Source organism: Lycorma delicatula, chromosome 2 (assembly GCF_047948215.1).
Source record: "Lycorma delicatula isolate Av1 chromosome 2, ASM4794821v1, whole genome shotgun sequence".
Classification (NCBI taxonomy): domain Eukaryota; kingdom Metazoa; phylum Arthropoda; class Insecta; order Hemiptera; family Fulgoridae; genus Lycorma; species Lycorma delicatula.
This window is the reverse complement of record NC_134456.1, coordinates 177,187,029-177,211,981: the sequence shown is the minus strand read 5'-3', so window position 1 is coordinate 177,211,981 and position 24,953 is coordinate 177,187,029. Positions and strand designations below refer to the sequence as shown.

General features: G+C 29.1%; 1 protein-coding gene across 1 annotated transcript in view; it reads right to left on the bottom strand.

The window, feature by feature from the left end:
- Positions 1-24,953, bottom strand: part of loaf (low-density lipoprotein receptor domain containing lost and found) — a 501,189-nt gene that overhangs the window by 47,102 nt on the left and 429,134 nt on the right. The window contains exon 3 of the mRNA XM_075358030.1: positions 9,845-9,989. Within this exon, the coding sequence (XP_075214145.1) occupies positions 9,845-9,989 (145 nt within the window). The remainder of the gene's footprint in view (positions 1-9,844; positions 9,990-24,953) is intronic.

The following is a 24,953-nucleotide window of genomic DNA, read 5'->3' as shown; positions in this document are numbered from 1 at the left end:
TGTGAAATTATATGTTCGCTAAGAGAATAAGAGTATGAGAAAGTACTTCACGCTTCACTATCTGTAGTAAGCAGGCACAAGATATTTTTTATGCTTGGGAGTGACTTCTCCAGTGGCTGATCAACCACAACCACTAGATGTCCAACGTATATGTATAAATACATGTTATGTAATTCTTATATAAAGTGAAATTAACAAAATAAACATGGAGGAGCATGTTGTAGGCACTCTGCATTACAAAACGCTCTAATGAAGCAATATAAAATATTTTTGGTTAATAAATTTTTTACATTTTTGTACAAATTTCATCTGTAATGCTATGTAATGAATAAAAAAGTCTTGTTGAACAAGGATTTTAAACTTTACTACATCTACTTTCTCTCTTCTTCCTCAGTAAGAAAGATTATTAAGGGTCACACGTATTTATGTTTGCACAAAGATACAGACCCAATACATTTTTTCAGAAAATGTAATAACATAACTAATTTGCTTATTTTTTATAGTTATTTTTATGTAAAAACGTTTTTTTTATTACAACACAATATTGTTGAGTATGTCAAAATAATTCACTGGATTAACTAATCTGAAATTGGGTTAACAACAGGAGGTAGGAATAAATTTTTATTGAAAAGTTTTAAAGATTTTTATTTTTTAATGTGAAACCACTTCATTCCTCACTTCCCTTATTTTGCCTGACATGAGATGGTTCTCTAAAAGTCTGCCAGTCTCAGGAATGTCTTTTGTCTCTATCAGATTAACCAAAACATTTTGTTATTTAACTTAAATACAGCTACTACTACTGGAAAGAAAAAAGTAAAATTTTAATGTAAATTGTTAACCATAAAAGTAATTTGATGAGAAGTTATATAACCTCATTCCATATTCCGATTTCATGTCAAACTTGCATACTCCATGACTATGAATCTCCAATTACCTTTTATGTCACAAATTTTTGCTTGTAAAGTATGAGTAAAGGAAGTTTACTAAGGTTCATGATCATGTCTAAGGTTCATTAATTCTCTGTTTTGTTGTTGTAATAAACTGATCATGTCTTTAATAAATAGTTAATTAATACAAAATGTACAATGAAAATTATTTTGTTTTAAATTTATTTGTTAATAACACATACTTACATCCATTTTAAATGAATTTAATTCTTAATTTCTGAATATTATTTGTGATTTATCTCATGAAAAAATAATATTACGTATATTTAATACACTCAATATTTTTTGGTTTTATTATTTGAATTATTATATTATCACATTCATATCTTATAAGCATTAAAAAATTAAAATATAATTAACTAAAATTATGTTTACTGAATTTTTCTATTCTAAATCACTGCAGCAACAAACAATTAATGATTAGTTAGCAACATCAGTCCATTTTATTTTATTTACAATTAAGATTTTTTTAAATATCACAAGACTGATTATATTCAACTGTGTATCTTATTGCTACTGTATTGGATATCAAATAACTTTGTAGATAAACTAACGAATAAAAGAGAAAATATTCAGAAAAAATAATTATTTTAGATTTTTCTAAATATTAAACAACAGATAAACTAGAATATCATCTTTTTTTTAAATAAAAGCAAATAAATTTAATAAGTAACACTGATGTAACCAGTAGAGCATTAGTAACAGTGCCCAATAAATAAAAGAACACTTTTAGATTCCTAGATCATATTTAGTCTTCAATTTTAATTATGGATTCTATATTTATTCAGATACAATCTCTGAAGAATTTTCTACTCCTGTTTCATATCAGATGGAAAAGTTATAAATAAATTTCAAATTCAAGATGACCTAAGGATCATGTCTTAAAATTAGAGAGTTCTAATCAATTATTCTATTTGATGGTTCATTTGTTAATACTGATATTAGAAATTATTAAAATTGTGGATACTTTGCTATTTAATTGTTACCTTAGTAGATGCCAAGGAACAGTTACTTCTTAACTGGAAATTTAATAGGCTGAAAACTCTGCTTATGGCATTGTGTAAAAGCTCTATTTTCCAACTAGGAGTATCACAAAAAGCCAAATTGTGGCTGAAGTGTCAGTCAGTTGAAGCCAGGTCTCCTACTCTTAAAATCTTAAACACTATTTTATGGAGTGCTTTTAAATTGTTTTTATTGTATGTAAATATACTTTACTGCAGCATACAATATGAAACTGTCCCCAATTCTTTTAACTTTTTTTAATCTACAGGAACTGATTCATTAAATGTGGCTTTCACCATTGGGATTACTTAAAGCTTTTCCATTTCCAGGAATACCAGGTGTATGGACTCTGAAATATACGTATGTTATTTCAACACCTTTCTTTTTCTGTTTAGCCTCCAGAACCAACATAAGGTATTACTTCAGAGAATGAATGAGGATGATATGTATGAATGTAAATAAAGTGTAGTCTTGTAAAGTCTCAGGTTGCTATTTATTTCAACATCTGAACATCACATGACCACTAAGGTAAGAAATGACCGAGGGTCTTAATAAAACCCCATTTGGGGGGTTATCCTGAAACTTCCTCCTCTGTACCCTACCCTAAAATAAGCATCATTAAGATTTAACAGAAAGAGTTAAATAAACCATTAATGTGAAGTAGAATGATGTGAATCATACAAATTCACATTAAGTGGAATGATGTTAGAAGGTATGTTTAATTTTTTTTAGATATTTAAATTTTAAACTACTATATCAGTTGCTATAGTTTTGGCACCTACAAGAAGACCTGTCTTTTTCCATCTTATTTTAGTTTCTAAAATAATGTCTTGAAGTTGGCTGAATAGCATAATCTGGTAAAAAGCAGGATTAAGCAAACTAAAATGAAATTCTCTGGGATATAACCCTAGTTGTACAATGCTGGACTCTACTGACCATCAAAATATTTATATCATAGAATATAGCTTCTTATGAACATGATTACTCTGAAGATAAACTCGGGTGATTGGATTCCAGGATATCTGACCATTTGAAGCTAGATGGTGTGTCCGAATACCATCAGAACTTTCCAAAATTTAAAAACAAAAATAGTACTTTTTTGGAATTTAAAATATTAACTCTTTAATCCAGTTGGGAAACTGAGGAAACTAACAATTATACTGAACAAACTTAGAACTGCAATATTAGCTTTGCAAGAAACGAGATTTACAGATGAAGACATAAAATATCGTTTCTTCAGTTATGAAGACAGATGAGTATAAAAGCTTCAATCGTAAAATAGGAAAGCAAGTTATGAAGAATATTTCACACTTAGGAATGACTTTTATGTAGCATAAATAATTTTTGAATGCTGAGACAGATTTCAAAAGCCAAGGTTATCTTTCCTAATTATAAAATCTCTTAGTAAAATGTTCACTCTAATTGTCATGCCCAATCAATGAAGATAACAGGTTAAATCCAGTAAAAGTAGAAGAATTTAGGGATATGTTAGAAGATGAGATTCTCAAAATCCCCAAGAGTAATTTCAGAATTCTGATAGGGATTTCAATGCACAACTGGGGTATGAAAAGAAATTATTGGCCATTGTAGAGAGATATCCAGCATACAGAAAAACAAACAAGATTGGAGAAAGGCTGGTGAAGCTATAGTAACAATTTGAATTGAAGATAATGTCCACAAATTTGAAAGACATGGGTATCTCCAAATCCAATGTTGAGTGAATTTCAACTAGACTTGTGGCAATATCTAGAAGACATCATAAAGAAATCAAAAATATCTAAGTTAAAAAAGATATAAATGTGAGATCAAATCATTCTCAGATCAAAATGAACTTCATACCAAGCAAGAGAGAATAGAGGACTAAAACCAAAATCCTGAAAATAATATAGAACTTCTAAAAAAGAAACAACAAGAGCTTGAGTTAAAATTAAAGTCATGGAATTGGGAAGAAACAACAAAAAAAATTTGATAGAAATGACACAAAAACTGGCCTCTCCTCAACAAAACAGAGAAATAAGCTAATATGCTTACACATTTGTAAAACTAGAGTTCCAAGAGAATGTACCATAAAAACTAGATATTAGCTCCTTTTCTAAGCAAAAAAATATTAGAAACCATCAGATCACTCAAAAATAATAAAGCTTCAGAAGGAGTGGTTGCAGAATTACGAAGTTAGTGGATGAGGACTTTATTCAGAAGACCAGATGGTTGCTTCAGAAAATTTTGGAAGAGGAGGATATTTTGGAAGAATGGAAGGTAGCCCTAATACACCCACTACACAAGGAAAGCTTAAAGACAGATGTCAACAACTATAGAGGTATTTCATTGTTGCCAGTGACATAAAAAACTGTCGAAAATGGTGTTTGTTAGTTAGAATCCCATGAAATCATAAAGCAGGAGAGTATCAATGAGGCTTTTGAAAGGGATTATCAAAACCAGAACAAACACAAAGTTTGAAATTGATTCTAAAATATTACATATCTAACAACAAATCTACCTTATATCTTATTTCTCTAGCTTACGATTCCATGTACAAAGAGATTCTTTTCCAAAATTTGAGAGAATAAGGGGTTGACCAGAAAACTTCCATCCTCATTAAATTCATTCTCATACACAATCTCTAAAGTTAAATTTATGGGAGAAATAAGTGAAACTTTCCTAGTCACAACTGGGTTAAGGCAAGATGATGGACTATCACCAATCCTATTCAACTTGGTTTTGGAGAAAATAATGAAAACCTTTTGGCAAATACAGGTCAAATATCAGATCCAAAACCATAAATGTCAAAATAAGATGTCTAGCTTTTTCTGACAACCTGGACATTCACACAAAAAACAATAGTGCCTAAATATGTAAAGATAAATGTCACCAACCACCTTAAGTACCTAGAAGAGATTATAAGCAGGACTATTAGTAGAGTATTATTGAGTAGATAAACATCAATTGAAAATAGAATAATAAAGCTGGAGAACTTAGATTTATCACAAAAAACATCTACAGTAAGAAGAATCTCTCCAAGTAATTAAGACATACAACTATAGTAAGACCAGTAATCTTATATAGCACTAAAACATTATAGCTAAACAACCTTGAAAAACTGCTCAAGACTGAAAGAAGCTTTCTAAGGAAAATCGATGGTAACAGAGGAAGGATACAGATTGAAATCTAACATGCAGAACTACTAAAATCAAGAAGATCTAGATACAATGATAAGGAAAAGAAGGTTAAATTTCTTGGGGTGTGTGATCAGGATGGACCCAAACAGATTAAATAAACAAAATTTTGACAAACTGTAAAACTTGAAAAACAAATTGAATCAACTGAAAAATGGAAAAGGACCTCCCAAGGATAAGCTTGAAAGAAGAGTATGGTTAATTAATAAATAATTTTTTTTTTTCATAAATAATTTATTTTTGAGTAATTTAGAATAAGTAATGAAGTAAATAACAGTGTTTCACTGTTATTTAAGTTGGAATATGTGCAAATAAATAACACAGATACTCTTACATTATATCTTATTTTAGCTAAACATATTTGAATTGTTTTTATTCGAATAAAAGTACTTCTTTTCTTAATATTAATGTGAATTTCCTCTAACTCAACAGCAATTAATATTACGTAATATTTGTTGTCTTTGTCAATCTTTAAAAAATTATTTTATATATCCTTAGTTCACTGAATTAATTATTCATTATAATTATTTACCTTTACTAATTTTTTAGAAAGCTTTTAGCATCAGTTAAAAGTGAAATGGTAGAAATTTCTCATTATAATATTACCCTTAATAGCCAACATACTTTAACTACAGAATAAACAAGGAACAGTTACAAAACACTGAAACATTAATGTACTTAAGTGCAGCAACATACAATGAAGTGATTTTGTATGAACATTGAATACTCATCACAGAGGTTAAATAATAAATGAGAATCAATATGCTGTTCAGAAATAATATGTACTAAGTAAGAGCCAAAAAATAAACAAATCTTTATAACATTTTGTTCTTTTTGAGAATTATCTCTGAATTATGTATGAGGGACAGTGCTTTAAAATTTGTTTCAATAATTTTTCATTTTGTTGAACGTAATCTAAATTATTATCAAAGGCAGTGTATAAAAATGATTTATAAACTTGGTGGGATGTTTTAAATTCCAGAAGTAAAATATTGGTAGGTTGTATAATAAGATTATAATAATTAATTACAATCTATAATGCATAATATGTATATAATGTAGTAATGTATAAATTTTGATTTAAAAAGGGTTCTTAGAATTCTCAAATTACTGTTTCCACCTGGATTTACTAGTTTAACTAAATTGACAAAAGAGAATCCAAAATAACTGAATTTATTTACATGGGTTTGTTTTTTATCACCAACTTTCTTCATATAATATATAGAGCTAATCTTGCAGATAATACATGTCCCTGTATATTGTGATCATTAAGAATATTGTTTATTCATTATTAGAAAATTAACAAATATTTGATCAAAAAAATATTACAATCATTACTTCAGTAATCTGATACAGTATGGTTAAAAGCGACCAAAAACAATTAAGTTAGACAATTTTATTAACAAAACATTTCTTGCAAGACAAACCAAAAGGATTTATATTTTACAAAATCTTTTTACTTGCACCGTTGTACATTATTGCCATTTTTTGTTATGGCACTAGCACTGGCTCTTTTACATATTTCTGATTTAAGTTATTGATAGGGATTTTATATATGCAGGATGTGCTTAAAAAGTATATTAAATTTAAAGGCTGGGTCCATTCATTTAGTATATTGATGTTAAGTATTTTTGTGCATTTAATAGTGTTCAAATGGATTAAGATGCGATCGTTTTATCTACATATATAAAATGCATATACAGATTGTTGTTTATAAAAATTTATATTAAAAGGTCATATCTTAATGCACCTGGACATTATTAAATATGCAAATCTAACTTCATACTTATCTAAAAAAACTGAAATCTGATGTTAAAGTAGGAACACAAGAAGCCCTATGTTAATAACATGTTATTATTATTATTTCATATTATTATTTTATAATATTAAAATTATTTTTTGTGGAATATTAGTGCATTGTATGTATAATTATTTTATATGTATAACAATTTATTCACATCTAATAAATTTAGAAAAAATTAACAACACTTACAAAAAAAAATTCTGGAGACCTAATGTTAATTTTAATTGCTCATGATGGATTTCCAACAATCATTTTTATAACTCTGTCCTAGAATTTTTATACCTTTACCGTTATTTATTTTGTGGTAATATACTTTTCTTTGTTTTAAACTATTATAATTTTTTTTCATATTTTCATACATTATTAAGAATAAAGAAAAGTTCTGTACAATACTTATATTCTTTATAATTTTTTTTATGCTATAAAGAAAAATTCTGTACAAAAAATTAATTAATTCAAAGTTTGTATTCTTAATGACAGTGCTATCAGAAAAACTTTACATCATATCTTTTTTTCACTTTATTCAGAGCCTCTGCCTAAAATCCGTATTCATTTCTGTATTACTTCTGATATGTTAATTCTAGGAATAAGCTTATTATTCTATCAGTCTCTTTGGGTAATTTTGAAATATTCTTTATAAGTGGGTATAACACAAAACAAAGCTTTCTGCAGTTTCAATGTTCTGGTCTCAAGAGGTTACAGATATATGGCCATGAATATATGACTCAGTTAATTGTTGTGTACATATGCAAATAATAATTAAACTTAATTTTTATGAATTCACCTCTCTTCAAATACGTTTTTTAGCCACAACTAACAATTTAAACAACATAAAAAATCTAAAATGTTTTCCCCTTTAAACTGGTTAGTTTCAACCTATATTACTCTCATATATTATGGATTATTTTTTAGTTGGAACTTTTCAGTGTTAAATGCAACCTTAAATATACTGTAATATTGATTGCATAATTTATTCTTCAAGGTGTCAGTCACTACTGAGGGAAAAAGATATTACTTGAAATACGTTACTTTTCTGATGGTTTATAACTACAACTCTTTCAGTACGTTAGATGCTACGTGCAATACATTACATTATACCCGGTTTTCAGACTCCTTCAGATACTACTTGCATTTCATTACTTTATTGGTAGTTTATATTGGCTGCCTTCTAGGTGTAAAATGGAACTTACTGTATATTAGTTAATTACTGATTTTATTCTGACTCCTTTAAGAGATCAGATGCAACTAGTAATATTTTAAAATGTTAACTTTTTTCCATCGATTTCCACAGTGATTTACATTACTGCACTACAAACATTGAGGAGATATGTGTCTTGTTGATTTTTACATGTTTACTTAAAAAGTTGACCAAAATGAGACATCATTTCTTTAAATGGTGTTTTCAGTGTTTATCAGAACAGAATTGCTCACTGAATGACTACTAAAATAATTCAATGAATCATGGAAAAAATTAACCTATAAAGGACAAGACCAATTTCTTGAAACAAAATTACATGTAGTTTAGTTTTCATTTAGAACACTGTGACATAATGCTTGTTTTCATATATACAGTCTGTTTGTTCTGTAATTATATAAGGAAATGGTAGAATCAAATGGCTACACATTAGAACCCGGCCTTTGATGTTGAAAATATTTTAAATGTATGTAATATTTTATTTTTATTAATATATAGTTCATATACTTTATTTAATTATTTTAATGAAGTATTGAAAACACTTAAATAAATGTTGTAAAATAATAAAAATTCTAGGAATTTTAAAGGTAATAAATAGCCTACTACTTAAGTACTATTATACAAAAAAAAGGATATGGAAATAAATTAACAAAGTGCCTAATTAGTTAACACAATAAAAAATTCTGTCATAATTATGAAAATTCCCATATTCATGAAACAAAACTTATTGTAAGAAAAAAGATAACTACATCTCTCCAACTTTTCATGGCAAGTACTTTGTATTTGTCTGGAGTGTTCAAATCTTTGTCATCATGGGCAAATTATACTTGCTACAAAATAATCTCACCATTAATATATATATATATATATATATATATATATATATATATATATATATATATATTTTTACAGGAAGATGTATTTTATTTAACTTAAAAATATACAATGATAATGCAACATGCATTTTTTAAAACAAATGAATTGTAACTGTTAATGTTAATTGTAAACAACAATTACCTTGAATAATGTGAATTCATCGTTTTGTTTTTTTTCTTATAATAAACAGTTATAAGAATCCCATCTTGTTAGTTTTAGTTTACTCGTCATGAGTAAATTATTGCTAACTATTAAATAACATTAACTGCATTAAAAAACAGTCTAAATTATTAAAAACATTAATAATAAATTTTTGAGAATTAACTTTATAATAATGATCATAAACTAAAATAATGGTTTTGAAAGAAACTTTTTAAAACAAAGCTTTTCTTCATCAAGAGTTATGAAAAGGATCCTTTTCATGTAAACTATAGAAATAAAAATCATCTGCATCATTACTTTGTAACAAGTGGTAATCTGATGAAGGCATTAGCCTCTACAGAATACAAGTATGTTATTACCCATCCAAAGGAAAATTGCACCCTAAATTAATTTATTTAATTTTGCTATTTATGGGAACTATTTATAAATATGGCTTTGGGAATAGACATGTAACTTTTTACTCTATATCCTTGTATTCTTTTTTTTTAATAATTATTAGACCTCTTCATACTAACCACAAACCTCTAGTTTGCAACTGCTCAGGGTTGCTAATTTTTAACATACAATTAAAAGATTTCTTGTAAATTTTGTATTTAGATATAATTTACGCATCTAATTTCTATGTATTATTACCAAATATATTAACAAAATAAGTAAGTTAAGTTAGCATGTTTTTCATACTTACTAGGATCTCTGACGGCGGTAATGACAAGGTTAAAACCATTGGATTCAGTACCCCAACCATCTGTAACATATTTGAGAGTGACGAAGTTGGTCCTAGTAAAAATGGCTCCAACAGCCTGTTTTGTATTACGACAACTCAAGTCTGCCTGAAAAGCAAATAAAATTATTTTACTTTTTTTTCAAGTCAGATTTATATCTGAAGTTAAATGTATTACTTATTAGCTAATTATATTAATTATGTATATGAAGTACCACAGATTTATAGGGCAATATTATGTAAAGAATTTTTTGTATTACTAATAAATATTTACTGAATTTTACAATCCATTGTCTGTTTTAACTGAAAAGTTTGCTTTTTTATACTTCAACTAGCAAGTTCGTAATAATGAGATTTGTCAAGTCAATAATCTGCAATGACAATTTCAGTTTAGTTTGTATCTGCGTTTAGTTGAATATAGTTATAATTTGGTGAAGTTTTACATATTTATTTGAAATAATTTAACATATATTTATGTAAAGAGAAAAAAATTTCTGACTGATGATAACAAAAGCACAATCAGTTTGGTGACAGATCATTTAGATAAATGGTGGTTGACAAACAAAAGAAAATATATTATTCTAAGTACTATTAAAATAAACTGCTGAACAATATTATAATCAAAAACTTTTGTGTATATGTACATCAAGCAGTCAAAAACAAGTTAAAGCCATCAAGCAGTTAAACAAGTTAAAGATATAACAAGAAGAGTGTTTGTAAAAGAAATCAGCAAGGATCTTATCATCCCAAACATTCAAGAGAGACAAAAGATGCCAAACTTGACAATGACTCTCAAGTGAAACATCCATGATGTTGTTAATAACTTCTCAAGCTGATAATGATCATCAAGAAATTGGAACAAGAAAAATATGTGGATTTTGATCTGCTAAGAAGCAAAGAATGACACGTTTCCATTGGAAAAACTGTAAAAAACATATTTGCAAGGAGCACCGAGAATATGTACAGAGTGCACAAAAAAGTTGTAAATGGACAAAAATATAAACATGTTTAAAATAATGTACTTAAATCAGTTAAAATGTATATTACAGTTTTTTCAGTTTTTGGATATCTTTTCTATTTTTTTGCATGAGTAGTCTGAGATAGAAATACATAGTACAATGCATAGTAATACATAGTAATAATGGTAATACATAGTCTCTCAGACTATGTATTACCATTTACGTGTGTAAAACCAGTATTACCATTCTAGGGTTAAGCTGATCACTTTAAGCAATATAAACACACTTTTTTTGGGTACACAGAACATGTTAATTTTACAAATTTAAATCCCTTTACTTGAAAACTATACATAATAAAAAAAAACTGCATTGAAAATAAAATTAATTGTAAAAAAAAAAATTATCATAATTGGCTTAGGGAAATAATAAATTTAATCAAAATTATAAAAAAATTGTATTTATATCCAAAATTTAATAAAATTTTTGCTACCAAAAAAAGAATAGTTTCATTATCTACCATCAGGTTTATTAGCAGCAGAATAGTTAATTTTCTTTTTCACTGACTGAGGTGGTAAATATACATCTCATAGTTTTAATATTTTAAATATAATATTTTATATAATATAATATAATATTTTACTATAATATTTTATAAAACAATTTTGTGAAGAAGTACTGTAGATATTTCTGCATTATGGGTATTTATATTTCTGCATTTCTGCAAATGTGGGTAATCAACAAAACCAGTAAACAAGAAAAAGTTACTAACACACACTGTTTCTTTATAACCATTTATTGAATGTTATGTAAGAAAATCTGATTGATTATAATTAAACATCATAGTGATAAACAGAATTTTGGAGATAAAAATATGAGAAGAATAGCTGATGGAAACTGTAAGAATAATGCATTACATAATATTGATAGTTTAAAAAAAATGAATATAACTGTGCAATACAAATAAAAGCATCATTAAAAATTAATGAGAAAAAGATTATTTGTAGAAAATTTCTTTTGTGAAAGAAAAGAATTAAAAAGAATATGAATGAAAAGAAGTAATCTTATTTTTCTTGAAGTTAAAAGTGGATTAAAATATTGAAAACATTCAAAAGGGAAATGTTTGTTAAGCACTACATCTCATTAAAAAACCTTTAGAATCCTTTTTCCAACCTACTATTATTTCTTTTACAAAGGGAAATGTTTAAACTGTGATTATTTCAACTTAAATAAATTATTCAATTACACTTCTTTTGTTGATTTTATAATATTATATTTAAATTTATTTATATTGTTAAACTTAACTAATTTATGACTGAAAATAATGCAATGTGTTGGTACAAATTTTATATTTAATCCATAAAACATGACTGTTCAGTATTACAGTTAGGACTTTTATAAACAATTGTAAACAATTCACTGAGCTTTCTGGGCTAATTATGACTTCACAGAATCTCATTTGTATGCGTTTGTTCTCATGACGAGAACTTTTGATTGGCTGAGTGGTACAGTAACAGAACTCTTAATAGGATAAAGAACTTTGACAAAAAGTAAGTTTGTAGTAAAGAAAGTTATTGTTGACAATTTTCTTTATCAGTTTCAATTTTTTTATATGTGTCGTATCCTGTTCATTTTAAAGTTAAAATGACTAGAGAAGATGAAATACAGAATATTCTAAACAATTATGGATAAAAGAGTTTTTATCATGAAACTGATTATTCATAAATTATAATGATTTCTGCCAATTCAATTTACATTTTTACTTTCTCAAGTATCTCAGTTGATTCTTGTACTCTCAGGTCTTGCCCATTTTCTCTTTATCCATTGTTAATTCATTCTCTTCTAACTGTTAAGGTTTCTTCTCTTGATCCCCTTACCAAGTTTCCACTTGGTCTTTTATCAAGTTGCCTTCAGTACTTCTTTAAGGCTGATAAAATACTCCTAATTATATGGCTTGTCAAACTCAATATTCTTGGTTTCACAGTGCTACAAGTTATGGGTGTTTTACCCCAATTTTCTTAGTTCTCTATTCCTGCTTCTTATTTCTGAATTTTCTCCTTTGATTTGAACAATTACATGTCTTCCTTAAAAGTTGTTTCTTAATAAACTTACATCATTTCAAATATCTGTTCTGTAAACAGAATTTTTATTTTTATAATAGAACTCAATTTTCATTATGTATATTAGGGAAGGAAGCAACAAATAATCATTTTAAAAATCTGTTTTTTAGTTTATGTGGGAATAATTTTAATGATGTTACCTTTCCATTTATTGTCTACATTAATGTACCTATTCTTGGATTTTCTGATTGTTAGCATACATGTTATTCGTCAGCACAATATTTTAATTTGTCTTTCACTTTCATAATTAGAATAATTATCAATATCATAATGTTCTCTCTTATTACAAGCAATCAGTCCTATTTTAGTCAAATCTAAATCATGATCAACATTGGAGGTTTTTCTAGTAAATAAAATCATACAAGGTATAATCTTTATTTTTAGTTAGTTTGACTAGTATTTCAATTCATTTTCTATCTTCTAAGAAAGTTTCTGGCTTGAGATCATTGAAAATACTTACTAGTACCATACCATCATCTCAAAAATGAGAAAATATTTAAATCTTTACTCATTATAATGTCTTTCCTTTAACTTCTTTATTAACTCTTTGAGTGTAACATTAAAAAGAGCAGATAGAGTACATACATAATTTAGTCACATACTCTTAACAAACTCAATTTTTCTTCAGTCACTTATACATAGTGTTTCCTTTTCTATTGATTATTATTACTTTATTTATCTAATTCTTATTAATGAAAATGGAATTGAATTAAGGGGTTAGGGTACTTCCTACCTTTCCCATGTTATTTTAGATAAAATGCATGTTCCTTTTTCTCAAAAACTACTGGAGATTTCAACCTGGAATTTTTTTGTGTTGTATAATATTACTTAATCTCTATTTTAATGAAGGGGTTTTAAAAATTTTTTTTTTCATAAATGTTATAAATTTCTTTTGACAGTGACTATTTTTTCCCACATTTTTAGCCGCATAATTATTTTTCATTTTTGTAATTATGCATAAACCTTTAAATCCCTGTGTTAAATTGAAAATAATATTTGCAGGAAACTCTCCAAAAAATTTCAAACCTGTAGCTTTTACAGTTTTTGATAAAAAGGGACATACGTAGTAAACAAATTAATTTTTGGAAAACAGATTGTAAAGTACAGACAGAATAATAGTAAACTCTTTTTTCAGTACAATTACCACAAAAAAAAAGTTTAGAAGCTAAGTCAATGTGTTTGTTCACAGAAACTGAAATGTTACTTGCACAAGTTTGACATACAGCACATTTTAGAAGCATATTATTAAATAATTATATATCTACAGTAAATACTTAGAATATGAACTGAATTCCCCATATACATTTAAGTTACATGTTATTTTTCTATTAGAAGTACTACCAGTAATGACTGTTCGTATTTGTAGGTTAGGTAATTTTACAACATCTATGTCACGGTTTGGTCCATAATTTTATTCTTACAGATATTATTACATTTCTTAAATATTTTCTGCAACCTAGGCATTATTAATGCTTAAAACTGCCCAGTAGCAGTTACTGTGTTGGATTATAAATAATATTTTTAAGAGTATGAAAAATGACATCCACAGGAACTCAAGCCCAGAACTTCAGAATGAAAGGCAGAGATGCTACTACTCTGCCATTGAGATAAGCACATATCTTTATTTTATTAATAACTATTTAATTACATGTAAAGAACTTTCCATCAGTCTATTTAAAATAAAATATTTTCTTTTATAAAGCTCATATAACTCTGTTGAAAATCTTGATTTAATATCTCTATTATCTTTACATATTTGATACTATTAATTTATATACTAGTACAGATCTATGCATAATATATAGAGTTTAGCAACCTATATGTATATAAATTAAATAATATAACTTTTATAGTTTTGGGCAACCTGACATAAGTCACAAACTACTCCCAAGAACAACCTATACCAGTCTTGCTAATGAAAATGAGAAATAAAGTGATTTCCTGTTTGTTGTCTTCTTCACCAAACTAAATATACAGTTGCATATCAGTAGGCCAACCCAACAGAAATGCTAGTGATAATCTGTCCCTGTAATTGACACTTTCACTCTGTTTATCACAGGGACTGGCTGTATAGTGATCATCATTACTCTCAAGAGATAAATTCTTGACTAGTACCTTTATACTTCAGATGGGTGTTTTACATGTGTAGAAGCCATAAGGAAGACAGGTAGTATAAAATAACAAATTAGAGTACCATTTTCTGTAGTGAAGCAATAGGTTTTATATGCAATGTTCCAACTACACGAAAAAAATATATATCTATTTCTTGCTGCGATTAATAGTGTATTTTGTAATGCTAGTCTGATGTAGGTTCTTTCACAATTTTCCTTATTCCATCATATGCTTATTCTGTTCATATTTTCACCTGCGGAAAAATTTACCTAGCAAGGTGTTATTTTCTAAATACAACCTTAGTTTATATCATAATTTAAAACTTCATTTAAGAGAATAGTAAGGATTCCTTCACATTCTTCCTCCATCAGATTTTTTTATCAGATGCTATGAGTCAAGTCCTAAACAGTGTGTAACTAAATGTGAATGAAATCGGTTAGAATGGTAAGAATGTTAATATTCATAAGTAGACATTACAATCTGCATTAAAAGTGTTTAAAATGAGTTAATGTTTAAAATAGATGTAAATGGGCAACATAAAGTTATTAACATGACGCTATTTTTATATGTTATAGTGATAGGATTATAAGCCACAGTTCACAGCTACAAGGTTCTATGTTGTATTTATGAAATAGATATGAGCCTAGAGAGAGTAGATCTTTTGTTGGCATAACTGCTGCCCTGGAAATCAGTGCTTCCTTGTTATATTTCAGAAAGAAGAAAACAAGGTTAAGGAAAGAATGAGAGGAAATAGGGAGAGGGTAGACTCTTCCAGAAGCAAGAGATACAAAACAGAAGCATGACCCTAAGAAAAATATAATGAATGATAAGAGTTCCTCTTGGGACTCATGATCTTCCCCCACCAATTTTATAACAACATAATTAGGAACTAATCTACTATAGGCCTGTTGGGTCTCCTAAATGAAAAAGGGGTAGCATAGGATTATTATTCACAAATTAACCAGTTGCAAAAGCTGCAAGAATATGCTTTCTTTCTAGCAACAGTATTTTATTACTTTTTATTTTATACTTTTTTAATTTTATTTATAAAATTAAATAATACAAATGGTAAGTGATTTTAAGAAGTTAAAAATATATCATTATATCAATACATCTTTGTTTAAAATACATTTTTTATGCATGCATTGTATGTCACCAAACATTTCATTACTGATAAGAAAGAAATTATCTGTGGTAGAATCTGGAAATCTGATAAAGATGAGTTTGAGTACAAAGACATCCAAGTATAGTTAATATGGTAATTGAGGAATTTTAACTATCAATCAAATAAACAAGAACATTTACTGTTTTTTTTTGTATAATAATTCTGCTGCTATGATACTTATTCATATATAAAAGATTCCTTGTCGGGAATTTTGGGTGAGGGTTATCTTTGGGCTAATGAATGAGATACTTGACTTGTACCCAAATTAAGTCATACTTGATGACTTAACTCGGAGATAATAGGGTACATCTTGTATCCGATCTTGTACCAGTTAAGCTTGCTGATTATTAAGTTATATTATTAAACAAATGCATTTAAGAGGAGGAATGAGTTTACATCACTGATAAAGGTCATTACAATTTACTTATAAGAGATTACAATGTAAAACCTATGGCAGTATAATTACTGTACCTCAGAGCCCAATAAAATTGAAGACTATGTAGGCAAAGAATGACAGACTCACTCAGTATCTATAATTCCTTCAAAAGAAAAGACCTTTTTGAATTTTATTAATTTTTTTATGATATCGTCTTTTAATTATTCCATTCTTCTTCCTAACTAGTTTTAAATTTTAAATCGATGTATAAAAATTTTCTTTAGAGAAAATAATAAATGGCAAAGTATTTAGAAAATAATTTGATATTTTATCTACATTTTACATATTTTTTATTTTATTTTAAAATTAGAAATGATTTATGTAGCATTATTTTTGTACGGTTTTTATCTAAAAAAAGGTGGACTATCAGTAATTTCAATTAGTAAATTTCTTATTACACATTTTAAACACTTTTCTGTGCATATAAGAGAGTAAAATTTTGTTAAATTCTCTTTCTCCTTCATGATTACATAATTAATAGACAGGTCCTAATTATTTTGATTTGATATGGATTTTATTGTAGTTAATGTTTACCATTAATTTGTAAAACTGCACAATATTGTAGAAATAGAAATAGCTTTTTTTATTTTATTTATATTTTTAAAATCAGTTATGAGCAAAGTAACATGTCACATGAATTGTAAATTATAGATCAACAAAACAAGACAAAAGCAATGAACTACAAATAAATAAATAATATTAAAAAAAAGATTATAAATATACTATTATGGTTTATTTTTAGATAAATGATTAAAACTATTTTTCAATCTTATTTCTTAATTTTATGTACATTTAAAAGTTACAAATCTTTAATTGTATGTCATACTCTTTTTCATTAAATACATTTTTTTACTACTTAATAAAACGATGTTACAGATAACATTTATCCATTCTAAAGGTTCATCATCTTTACCTGTAAAATATTGGTCTAAATTACTATTTTCAATATATCAAAAAACTCTTCCATCTTAATTTAAGGATTAATTTTAATTATTAAAATAAGATAAAACTGAAATTTTAATTACATTTTTAGCATTAAAGCAGTTTGCTTAATGTATAGTTAAAAAAGAAAAAGAAATGTAGCCAACAGAGACTTCATGGTCAGTATTTTTACTGGAAGTATGGAAGTGAAGACAAAATAAAATAAAATCAAGTATGCTTGTGGTGAGCTGTGCAATATGAAAAGTTCACCACAATAACATGGGATGCTAGCCAATATCCTGTTCGTATGGAACGGAAATAAGAGATAAAAATAAAGCCATATGAAAATTTTAGAAATTGATTGTTTGAGGAAAGCTTGTATTTATGTAGATAAGTTATATTTTCCTTTGAATTTCACCTCCATATGGCATAATAAAAATAAATAAATCAATATAATAACTGTAAGAATATAATGAATGATAAATTAAGTGCATGAGAGGGCAAGAATCAAATTAAAAAAATATATAACATACTGTTTAATATTAATACATTAATAATAATATTTTTTAATAAAAATAAAAAAAAGATAAAAAGGACATCAAGGTTGATTTTTTGAAAAATTAAAAAAAAATTCATGTCTAGTTAAACTAACAATCTTAAATTTATTAAAATTTATATAAGACAATGACATATATAATATTATTTGTTGGATTAAATTTCAGTTAAGTATTCTTGTACATATAAGATTCACAACATGTTCCTATACAAGTTGACAAGTTCAAATAGATAGTTTCAAACTTGTGGTTTAAAGTTCATGAACTGTATTTTAAGCAGAAGCAAACCTAATGGGCTTTTAGACGACTAGAATTCTACCTATGTCATCTGAAAATCCAGCCTGAAGTGTAACAGTACAAGTAAGTTCACAGATGAATGTACACATACACTCCCCCTCCTCCCCCAAGAGACACATACACACACTTATGTGTACATGTTTATATGTGATTATTGTAAATACAACAAGCACACAGGAAAATAATCAAAACAGAATAATTGAACTGTACTCATTACAGATCAAAATTTCAAAGAATTAAACAAATTTTAAATTAAAAATCTTATATACCTCACTTTCAAATTAATGGAAAGACATTTATTTTTCTTTCAAAGGAAATTTCAGAGTTAATTAGCAGCATGTCTTTAGTGATGATAACAATAATGCTGTTAATTACACCCATCTCAAACCAATTAGAAAGCACCCTTTAATAAATCAGAACTACTGAAAAAGATGATACTAATTAGCTCCAAAAGTTTTTTGGAAGAAAAGTTATAAATCTGCTAATATTAAGAATCTATAAATGATTTCTTTATGTTCCTCATTTTAAGATCAGTAGGAGAAATGTACGACCTCCAGGAAAATAAATTTAAACAGATTATAGAAAATGAAAGAAAATGATTTCTTAAAATTTCAATACCAATAAATTTTTTTACTACACATCTCTTTCAGGTATGAATCTACTTTGATGATAAAATATGTAGTTGAATAATTCAGAACATAAAATTAATTTTAATTTAAAAATTCAAAATTTTAGAAACAATATTTTTTAATTTTAGAAGAAAACAGACTTTTCTCAATTTATATTCAGACAATTAAAATAATCAATTTTTAAAATAAAAAAAAAATTGGATTTAGTTTCATAAACAGTTTTTAAAATCACATCATTATGCCATTTAATGCTCTTATTTTCATCTTTAGTGACGATATCAACTGATGTTATAGTTGGCATGTTTTTTGTTTGAGTTAGCTTTGACATGTATTTAGAATTTTGGTTGGATTTGAACTGTGTAATAATAATAATAAACACCACCTACCATGTATATCTACAGGGCCTTCCTCTATCCACCACCTTGAGGATGCGCCCAGTAGGGGGACAGTTTCCTCAGCTACGATATAAGTCTGTCCAAAACATCCTGGATCAGCGCAGATCCCTTTTTAAGTCTAATAGGGTTCCTGCGGATGTGGTGGCGTTAATCCGAGTTGATGTTTCTAGGGAGTTAGGGTTGTTGTCCAGCCCATCTTGAGATGAAGGTGCTGTAGAAGAAGCGATAAGAGCCGACAATTCCCTCTCCGATCAATTTACAGAGAACGAGATGCTGTATGGTGGTATGGATCCGTCAGCCAGACAGCGTATACCAAGGCTGAGAGTTAATTGCAGAACGAGAAACATAGTGGGCCTTATTAATGAGATTCTTGAAGAAAAAGTAAGATTAGTACCCTCCATAACTGAGCTCCATGAGTTAGTGTACATCGGTGCAATCACGGCAGTCAAAGCGAATGGCCAGTGAATCGTCGCTCCTGCAATGCGTAAGAGTCCCCAGCGTCCACCTTGGGAGGAGAGACTGTGTAGGAAAGTCGATAAGCTGAGGAAAGAGATTGGTCGTTTGTCCAGTTTCTTAACATCTGCTAACCCGAGTGGAAGGTGGAAGGATCCGATCAGCGGCGGAGTCGATAATCCGAACGTATGAGAAGCCAGAAAACACCACCGGCCATGAAATCCTGGATTTGTTAAAGCAACGATTGATGGTACTGTCATGTCGGCTACGGCGGTATCGGCAGAGTAACATGCGCCATCTTGCGAGATACAAGTCTAATGCTGACCTTTTTCAGCCAGGGAATGACCTATCTGATCCCGAAATCTTCTACTGTGACGGCAGACCCGTCCGAGTACAGACCTATTACCTGTCTCCCTACAATATATAAGCTTTTTACTTCTGTTCTCACTGCCAAAATCAATAAGCATCTTGAGAGGCATCAGATCTTATCTGAGGAGCAGAAAGGATGTCGTCAGGTTAGTAGGGGCTGCAAAGAGCAGCTAGTGATTGATAGCGTTATCTCTGTAATGGCAAAGAAGAGTCGAGGCAGCCTATATACTGGTTATATAGACTACAGGAAGGCCTTTGACTCGGTTCCGCACTCCTCGTTGATAGAGGTCTTACGTCTCTACAAAGTCGATCCCGTTGTCGTTGAGTGCCTAAGAGTCATTATGGGTAAGTGGTGCACAAATCTTTTGTTGACTATTCCAGATAAGAACCCCGTTTAGGTCGGAGTAACACAGATCAACAGAGGCATTTTTCAGGGCAATTCCTTGAGCGCTCCATGGTTTTGCTTAGCATTGAACCCTCTGTCTTCCATCTTACAGAAGTCCAAGAAGGGTTTTTCTCTTGGGCAGTACAGTTTTAGCCACCTCATGTATATGGATGATATTAAGCTGATTTCTGACACTGAAAAAGGGGTCCGGCAACTTGTAAAATTAGTCAAGAGGTTCAGTGTCGACATATGCATGAGTCATAGTCTTGACAAGTATAGGGTCAGTGCCATGAAGAGAGGAAAATGGTCGCAGATGGATGCTCCTGCACTCATGAATGCAATGCAGCGTGGTGAGACATATAAGTACCTTAGTTTCCTGCAGGATATTGGAATTAGCCATAGTCAAGCAAAAGAGGCCCTAACATCTGGCTTCAAGAGTAGAGTAAGAGCCGTCATGAGTTCCCAGTTGAGTGGTTCTAATAAGGTAAAGGCCATTAACATATTTGCCGTTCCGTTGATTTCCTATAGCTTTGGCGTGATAAATTGGACGTGGACAAACCTTGAAGAGCTTAATAGAATGATGCGTGTATCGTTCACACGACACCGCTCCCATCACCCGCTCAGCTCTGTCGAGCGGTTTCACCTGTCCAGGAATAGAGGAAGAAGAGGCGTTGTGGATTTGCGGGAGGTTCATGCAAAACAGCTGCTGAATCTCCAGAAATACTTCCTAGAGAAGAGCCAATCCAGCTTGCTCCACGGGATTATAGTAAAAAGTACCAGTAGTCTAACCCCACTACGCCTCAGAGAAGGAGACCTTCTCTGAGATCAGTGTAATGGGTAGGTGGCGTTCGAGGGAGTTGCATGGGAGGTACTATGCGGCGCTTATGGATGAAGCGGTTGATCGAGATGCGTCTGTGGCCTGGCTGGAGTATGCCGAGTTGTTTGCTGAGATGGAGGGCCTAGTATTTGCTATACAGGATGGGGTCGTCAGCACACTAAGCTATAGAAAGCATGTCGTTAAGGATCCTGCTGTAACCATTGACCTGTGTCGTCTTTGTGGATCGACCAACGAGTCCATTGAACATGTTGTTAGCGGGTGTCAGTTTTTAGCTCCAAGGGAATATACAGTCCGACATAACAACGTGGCGAAGATACTTCATCAGAGACTCGCTTTGGACCTAGGTCTCCTTGCCGTTTCAGTCTCGTATTTTAAGTATGCTCCTCAGCCTGTATTAGAGGACGATCAGTATAAACTGTACTACGATCGTACTGTTCTGACAGACAGGACAGTGGAGCATAATAGGCCAGACATCGTTCTGACCAAGAAGCAGGAGACGATCACCTTCCTGATTGATGTCACAATTCCATTGTCCACCAACATAGTTGAAGAAGTTCACAGAAAAACTAGTGAAGTATAGGGATCTTGCAGATCAAGTCAGGGAGATTTGGGACCAGGAGAGCATAATGGTAGTCCCGGTGATTTTGGGCGCGATAGGAGAGATTCCACATTCTTTGCATGATTCATTAAGATCCGTTGGAGCACCAGCAAATCTGTTCTGACCAATGCAGAAGGCTATGTTGCTGGATACATGCCGCTTGGTCCGTCGGTACATCACAAGCTTGAGCGGTAAGATAACGCCTGTTATTGAAGGGGACGATCAGGTGGAGCTGCACGCGGGGGACAATGGCCGTTAACATCTGGCAGTTCATAAATTTTCATGTCTGGTATTTTGTCTTTCATTCATTTATCTCGCCCATAGTATTCAATAGTTCATGTTACCATATACAATGCATGGCAGAACAATAGTTATAGCTCCTGCGCCTTGCCTTTGGGCCAGCCAGGATGCTTTTTACTGGGCTTGTCCAAGAGGATAATAATAATAATAATATAAAAAGTAAAAGTACTCGTATACAAAGTACAAAAATAATAATATTAATATTTCAAGTAATGTTCTAATGTTCACATACAACACTTTTGTTAAGTGTCTGCATATTTCATAATGCTCAAGTGTTGTTAGATGTAATCCTGTTTTTATATATATAAAATATAAAGGTAGCTGTTGTTAATGCTGATAAATTTTTGATTTGAAACTATGCAATAATTTTCAAATGATGACTATATGTTGTTACGCAGAACTTTTCATTGTCTTTATTTGAACCTGCATCTCATTCATTTATCCAGTATACAATACTGTGAACTAACAGCAGATCAGGCTGTATATTCAACAGGCATTGTGTTTATTTTTTGATTTTTTAATAAAAATAAAACAAATTATGATATACAAACATAACTACCAAATGAACAATATTCCTGTAATATATAAATTGAACTGCTCTGTCAGTGGACAGTATTTTAAATTGCATGATGGGGCATAGCTTTAAGAAAGAAGAAGTGAACATTTAAAAGTTTTACATAAAGAATTAGTCAACAATTTCCTTCTATATAGTCTACAATAAAAATAAAAGGGAATATGTCATCATAACCTTATGAAATACATAAACACAAAAGAGCTTAAAGATGAAATACTAAACAATCAAACAATTCGAATTGCAATTCTTTTCACCACAATAAAAATATAAGTTGTCTAATTTAAAAAAACTTCATCAATAACATGAGATGATCACAAGCATGAGAAAGTCATTAAAAATGGACTCAGAGCGACTGAAAACATTACAACATAAATTATGAAAATGTTATATTCATTAAATTATGTTCAGTTTGTTGTTGAAAGGTTTATAGTTTTAAATAATTTACATTGCCAACTGTTATTGGTGAAAAAAATAAAAATAAAAATAAAAATAAAAATAAAAATGTTATTTTACATTAAACTACATACAATGGGACATGAATCTTTTTAAAAGTTATGAATTTTAAATATTAATTTAAAGAACTCTTTTTAATATTTTTTATTTTTTTATTTCTTAAATGATTCAGTTTATATTAAATTTAAGTGAACAATTTTAGCTTGTTTAAAAAATGAATTGCATTAGAGCACATTAAATCTATTAGAAAGCAAAGATTCCTACTTCAAAAAAATATTATTCTTGAATTAACTATATGAAGAATTGTATTAGCGTTTTTGATTCTATTTATGAGAATTTACAACTAAAAAGTTTAAATTAAAAATTTTTAATTTATATTAATATTTTTATTTATATTATAATAGTTTGAATTTTACATTTTATTAGAACCATGTAAATAAATCATTATTAATTATATATATATATATATATATATATATAACAAAACATCACATTTTTACTTTACTACAACATTCTCTGTTAATGTAGGATATTTATATTTAGCCAAATGGATTCATAATGCAAAACATCCCATTACATTATACACACTATTCTTCTGAAGTTGGTTGATGTTCCTCTAAATAGGGAAACAGTTTTTGGAAGCATTTAAACTTGATAAAGAAAATCTTTTTTGATGGTGCATCTATTCAAGCTGGTCAATGAAAAATCATTGATTTGGAAATTTTAGTACCTATTACAGTAAAAGTTGTTCAATCTTGAAAGATATTAGAAGTAGAAGGACTGTATGAATGAGAGTTTCAAGCAGTTCACTTGGGTGGGTTGTTTTACTTATGCTACAATTTGCCAATTTTTCTTTCATCTTTTCCCTTTCCCTTATTTTTCATCAATTTAATTTCTGTACAAGTAGATGAGATCTTGAGTTTCTGTAGATCCTGCTAAGAAAACGGGAACTTGTAGAGCAGTATTTCTTGATGTTATATAAGGAAAGGCTATCCAAGGAGTACTGTTTTCTTTCCATTATAGCACAATAAGTCCAATAGTTTAATGTTTTCTTATTGGGAAAACCAGGACCTATTCCTATATTTATTAAATTTACAAGTGTTTCATATTAAACTAAATTTAAACAGGATATTAAAAGATGTTTTAAATTATTATCTCTAAGATTATTTTAGATTTCATTATTTTCATTGAGATCACTTCTAATTAGAAAACACTAATTTTATGTTTGCTAAATAAAAAACTTAAGTAAAAAGAAAAAATTACTCTATTTGAATGCAGTTCATATGGCTGCCCGACTCCATTTGTAATAATTGTTTTAAATTTCAAGTAATTCATTTCAATTTAAATTGATTAATACTATTTTATTCTGAAAAAGAAATTTATTGTTACAGAGTTTGAGTAAACTTAACTTTACTCTAAATCTATCAATATTTTATATGTATAATTTGTTTTTGCAGTTTTCTAATAATATTTTAAGAAAAACTTTCTTATTTTTAAATTGTTTCTTTTTTCTACTAC